The sequence below is a fragment of the Fonticula alba genome (genome assembly GCF_000388065.1).
Source record: "Fonticula alba strain ATCC 38817 unplaced genomic scaffold supercont2.18, whole genome shotgun sequence".
NCBI lineage: Eukaryota > Rotosphaerida > Fonticulaceae > Fonticula > Fonticula alba.
The window spans coordinates 23,900-29,560 of record NW_009242988.1 but is presented as its reverse complement, the minus strand read 5'-3'; the positions used below and the strand labels follow the sequence as shown (position 1 = coordinate 29,560).

General features: G+C 71.2%; 1 protein-coding gene across 1 annotated transcript in view; it reads right to left on the bottom strand.

Moving 5' to 3' along the window:
• The window catches only part of H696_06082 (hypothetical protein), a gene marked incomplete at both ends in the record, with an annotated part of 37,269 nt that extends 31,693 nt beyond the window's left edge, over positions 1 to 5,576 (bottom strand). Inside the window, 2 exons of the mRNA XM_009499848.1 lie at positions 30 to 4,245; positions 4,403 to 5,576. Of these exons, the coding sequence (XP_009498123.1) occupies positions 30 to 4,245; positions 4,403 to 5,576 (5,390 nt within the window). The remainder of the gene's footprint in view (positions 1 to 29; positions 4,246 to 4,402) is intronic.
• Between the last annotated feature and the right edge of the window lie 85 nt (positions 5,577 to 5,661).

The following is a 5,661-nucleotide window of genomic DNA, read 5'->3' as shown; positions in this document are numbered from 1 at the left end:
CGGTGCAGGAGGCCGCACACGCCTCGCACCGGCGCCCGTCGGCCGAGGGCCCGAAGCCCGGGCTGCAGGCGGCCACGCAGGCGCCGGCCTGGAGCAGGCGCCCGGCCGGGCAGCCGGCGCACAGCCCCGGCCGGGTGGCCGAGCAGGTGGCACAGCTGCCATGGCAGGCCTCGCACCGGGGCGGCGAGATGGCCCTGCTGGTGGCCTCATCGGCGACCGGGAGCAGCCCCGGCTGGCAGACGCACGCCGACAGGGCGGCCTGCATGCCGGCCGGGCAAATGCAGTCCACGGCGCCCGGCCCGGCCGGCACCGCGTGCTCAACGCACTGGCACTTGCCGGTCGCCGGGTTGATGAAGCGCCCGGCCCCGGGGCAGACGCACCGACCGGCCACCGGGTCGAACTCCACCCCGGGCGGGCACCAGGCCTCGGTCTGGTCGGCCCGGCCGTACACCGTGAGGCTGGCCTCGCGGCCGTCGGCCGACCGGTCCACCACCACCACGTCCATGTGGCCATCCTGGTCGACATCAGCCACCAGGATGTCCGGCGGCGGGGGGAGGCTGCCACCGGTGGCGGCCGCCATCCGGCCCGGGAGGACGACCACCCGACGGAAGGCCCCCCGGGCGCCGATCTGGGCCAGGAAGAACACCACCCGGCCGGTGTCCCGATGGACCAGGACATAATCCATCAGCCCATCGGCATCGACGTCATGCGTCTGCAGCTGCACGTCGCCGGTGATGGGGTCGCTCTCCATCACGCTCATCGGGCAGCCATAGCCATTGCGAGTCGCGCTGCCGTGGCTGCCGTGGCTGCTGTCGCTGCCTTGCCCGGTGACAGAGCCGCCGGGGCCCGCGGCGTCGGTGGTCCTGGCGCTGCCGCTGCCGCTGCCGGCCGAGGGGTCCGAAAACTGCTGGCACACATTCAGCCGGATGCACTCCAGGTCCACCAGGACAATGCTGTCCGGCAGCCCATCGGCCCGGAGGAGGACGGCCTGACTCGCGAAATCGACCAGCGACAAGGACAGGACGACGTTGGTGATGTGCCGATCGCCCGGGTCCAATGGCCAGATGCACGACTTGGCGTCCTGCATCCAGAGAAGCCCCGGCTGCTCGACCGGATGCCAGGGGATCAGGTCCCGTATGGATGCCAGCTGCAGCATCTGCCCCATGCCCGTTAGGTTGGCCATATTGGAGGTCTGTTGGTAATGCGGCAACGAGCCCGGGCCCCGGGGTGACGCCTCGACCAGCACGTATTCACACCCCTGCAGCGGGCTCCTGTCCAGCAAGGGCATGCCCTCGACCATTAGCAGGTGGATGTCCTGCCGGGTGCCCGGCAGTGCGGCCGGCGGCACGCGCACAAATCCCATGGCCAGGAGGCCGAGCCCCGCGGCCAGGGCCGCCGGCTCCAGGAAGACCTCCTCCGCCGGGTAGGGCATCGCCAGGGTGGCCACGAGGCAGGTGCTCATCATGTCCACCGGCGCATCCGACAGGTCGAGCCCCGAGTGTCGGGAGACCAGAATGTGCGACTGGGCGCCAATCGGCTGGCCGGTGATCGTGCAAACTGACACAGGATGTGTTGCCCCGAGGGCCGATGGCGGCCCGGCCTCCACGGCCAGCAGGAAGGGGGTGACGCCGGACACATGGCTGACGGCCTGCTTGGCCAGCCCCGGCGGGAAGGACCCCGTGCCGGGAGGCCGGATGGCCTCGCCGGCTGGCGGCTCGGCCGTCAGCCCACCGAGCCAGGGCAGATTCACGGCCTGCGAGAAGGCCGAAATATGCTCCACCGGCACGGTGTCCCAGGTGACCGGGCGACCGGCGCCGGTGGCCGTGGCGCCAGCCTGCACGGTCGACCGGCCGGCCGAATGCCCGATGGCAGGCCGGTCGGAGGGGCGGCCCCAGGGCAACAACAGGGGGCGGCCCGGCGGGAGACCGGTGGCCCGTGTGCGCGAGGCTGCCGCCAAGCCGACGGCGGCCACCCCGGCAGCCTGGCTCCCACCGGCGGCGGCGCCGTCGCAATAGATGCGCATGAAGGCCAGAGCCTCGGAGGGCCGCACAGCACGCGGCTCGGCCGGCCGACCATCCTGCAGCAGCTGCCCCACCGACACCATCCAGTGCTCCCGCTGGCCGTCCTCCGCCCGGGTGTAGCCCAGGTGCAGGAAGTTGGCCGAAGACAGCAGCGGCAGCGCATCGCCCTCGGACGAGTGGGCCACTCGCAGCCGCGATATTTGCAGGGCCTCCATGCCGGCCCACGCCGGGTGCAGGGGGACATGCTGCGCCGGGATCCATGTGTCCGCCGGGCCGCGCGCGTCGCACTTGCGCCGGTCCACAACCGGCGCATCGGCCACATCGCACCGGCCAGCACACCGGCCGGACTCCGTCAGCACCAGCCCCAAGTGGCACTCCATGCACTGGACACCCTGGCACACCAGGCAACCCTCCACCGAGCAGGCGGCACAGGTGGCCGACTGGGACCGGGCGGCTGGCCCGGGCCAGTCGGGCGACGGCCCAGCGTCCGGGGCGGCTACCCGGCGCTCCGGCTGGCTCGGGTGGCCTGGCGGCCGACCGGCCCGCTCGGCCCGCTCGGCCGCCAGGCCGGTCACTTGGATCGGCGGATCCGACCCGCCGGAGCCCGGGCCACACCCGCCGCACAGATCCCCGGAGGGGTGGTTCTCATCGACCGGGCTCCCATCCAGGCACTGACACAGATCCCGCACCAGGAGGCCGGTGGCTTGGGGCACGCATTCGGGCTGGCTGTCGGCCGTGGCCGCCCCCGGGCCCGGGAAGCCCAGCCGGCAGATGGACCCCTCGAGCCAGTTGTCCTGCCACACGCAGCGCCCTAGGAGCCCGCAGCCGCAGCCATTCTCCGCGCCACCCTGGCGGAAGACCGCCCCCGAGTGGGTAAGGTGGCTGAAGAGCGCCAGGGCCGAGTGGCCGGTCTCCTGGACATTCACCGCCACCATGGTCACCGGGCCGCCGGCAAAGCGGTCGAAGGAATGCCGCGGAACCGCCGGCTGGTGGGTGACAACCACCCCATGACCGGGCCGACCATCGCCCAGGACCGACTCCTCATCGAAGCGCACATCCACCAGGTGCAACCAGATGCCGGTCCGCAGGAAGAGCCGCGCCCGGCCGGGGGCCATGACCAGCGGGTCGGCCACGGCCTCCAGCCGCCCAAGCCCCGGCGTGCTGGTCGTGTAGCCCAGGTCCCCGGCCGTGAGGATGGGCACCGGGGCCGGGAAGTCCGGCCGGAAGCGCGCCCCGGTGGCCACATTCCGCAGGAGCAGCACCACTGCCCCGGTGCTGGGATCCGGCATGAAAGGCACCAGCAGGAAACCCGGGCGCGGCCCGGCCCCCGGGCCCGACAGCACCGGAATCAGCCGGCCACAGGGGACATCCGCCAGCAGAACCTCCGCCGGCAAGGCACCCACCGGATCCACGTCGAATGCCTGGAAGGGGAACCACAGCAGCTCGCACCGGGCATTCGGCTGGCCGGGGCTCCAGCCGCCCGGGGTCACGTCATTCAGCAGGACCATCGTCTCGATGCCGAAGTCATTGTCCACCGCGGCCCAGTGCACCGCGGTGAAGGTGGAGTTGCTGATTTGCCGGTTGCCGAAGCTCGGGCCATTGTACACGCGCATGACGGCATCCGGCCCGGGCTCGCCGACCAAACGGCCCACCGTCAAATGATCGACACTCATCCCGTCATTTTGTTGGATCCGCTGGCACAGCCCGGCCAGATTGCTCCGGACGCAGGTCATCGCATTGGCGCCATTCAGAACCAGCGGGATCTTTTGATTGTACTTGGCCAGCGGCTGCGAGTGGAGGTTGGTCATGACATGGTCCACCGCCTTCAGGCCCCCTTGCAGAGGGGTATCCTGGAAGGCCACCATCCCGGTGGACGACCACATGCTGAAGAAGCTCACGCCCTCCGGCGAGGGGTTGGTCATGAAGCTTATCCGGATGCGCATGTGGGCCTCCGCCGTGTCGACGCCCAGTTGGAATGGGGCAGCCAGCCAGAATGCACGGGCCGAAGTGAATCCGCTCCCGGGAATGGGGAACCCCCCGGCCGGGGTGGCCTCGTAGAAGGCCTGTGTGCCGGGCGGCGCGCGCGTGACGGTCACCGGCGCGGTGGGCGACACCACGCAAGCGCCTCCCTGCAGGAGCACGCCCTGCGGGCATGACCGACAGTCGCCGGCCGTCGGGCCGGTGCATGAGGCACACGAGGCATGGCACGCCTGGCAGAGGGAGGCTGCGATGCCGGGTCAGTGGGTGCCGAAGCGCCAGCGGGGACGGGCGCCCGGGCGGGCGAATAAAGGGACACCGGGTGGGTGGGATGTGCCTGGGCCGGGCCAAAGAAAAAAAGGAAGGACGGGGCGTGCGGTGTGCGGAGGAAGACGATCGCGCACCGGCGGATGCCCGGAAGAAGCCCGGCCGGCAGAACTCGCACGGGGCGAAGTCCGTGCCCGGGTCCGCATTCGGGTCCAGACACTGGCAGGTGGGCTGGTCGAAGAAGCCCTCATGGAGGCAGCGGGCGCCCGGGCCGCACAGGCAGTTCGGCGAGGCGGCCACCTGCGACAGGAGCAGCACCTTGCCGCCCATGGACCCGTGGGCCAGGGCCACGTCCAGATGGCCATCCCCGTCGAAGTCCCCGGTGGCCACCGACCACCAGACGTCCGAGTGGGTGGGGAAGTCCGGCAACAGGCCGGCCCCGTGGGCCTCCAGCAGGCCGAGGTCCGATGGCCGGCCGCCGACCGGCCGCACCGGCCCCGGCACCAGCCACACCCGGCTGCCGTGGGCCACCAGCAGGCTGTCATGGCCCGGGGCCGCGAGCCCGGGCGCGCGGGCGATCTTCGGCTGCCGCTGGTCCACGGCCACCGAGGCCATGGCCAAATCATCAACGACCATGTCGGCCAGCAGCAGGTGCACCGGGGCCGCCAGGTCCGACGTCAGCAGGAGGATCACCTGCTCCGGGACGGTGGACCCGGTGCCGGACACCACGGCCACGTCCGAGGCACGGCCGTCGCCGTCGAAGTCCCCCACGATGATGTGCCCGGCGCGGAAGCCGGCCGGCAGCCGGTACAGCAGCGACGTGTTGGCCATTGGGGGAGCCTGGCCAGTGCCCAGGCGCACGCTGGACATCCAGAAGAGCGACTGGGTCCCGTGCGGATTGAGGACATCCGAGGGGGCCACAATGACCGCGTCCACCAGGCCATCGGCGTCCAGGTCGGTGGCCGCCAGCATCGAGATGCGATCCAGGCCAAGGGTGTCTTGTATGATGCTCCCCGAGTTGGAAGCCGCCCGGCGGAGGTGCAACAAACCATCCACGATGCTCAGGATGTGGGGGTCCATGCGCGGGGGGGAGACATCGTCGAAGAGGGCAACCAGGCTCTCGCCGGAGATGTACACCCGCGAAGTGTTGTCCTCATTTAGCAAGATGCACGACGGCCCGACGGCAGCCATGGAGGTAAAACGGATGGACAGGTTGGTCACCAGGCCCGGGAATGGGACCATCGGCCCGGGCGCCGTCCGCGAAAAGGGGTACTTGTTGAAGCAGTACACCCGGCCGGGGGAGCCCGGCATGAAGCGCACCGGGCGCGTGCCGGAGAAGTCCCCCCGGCGCTTGCCCTCGGGCGCGGTGCGCACCGTGAAGTGCGTCTGCAGATAG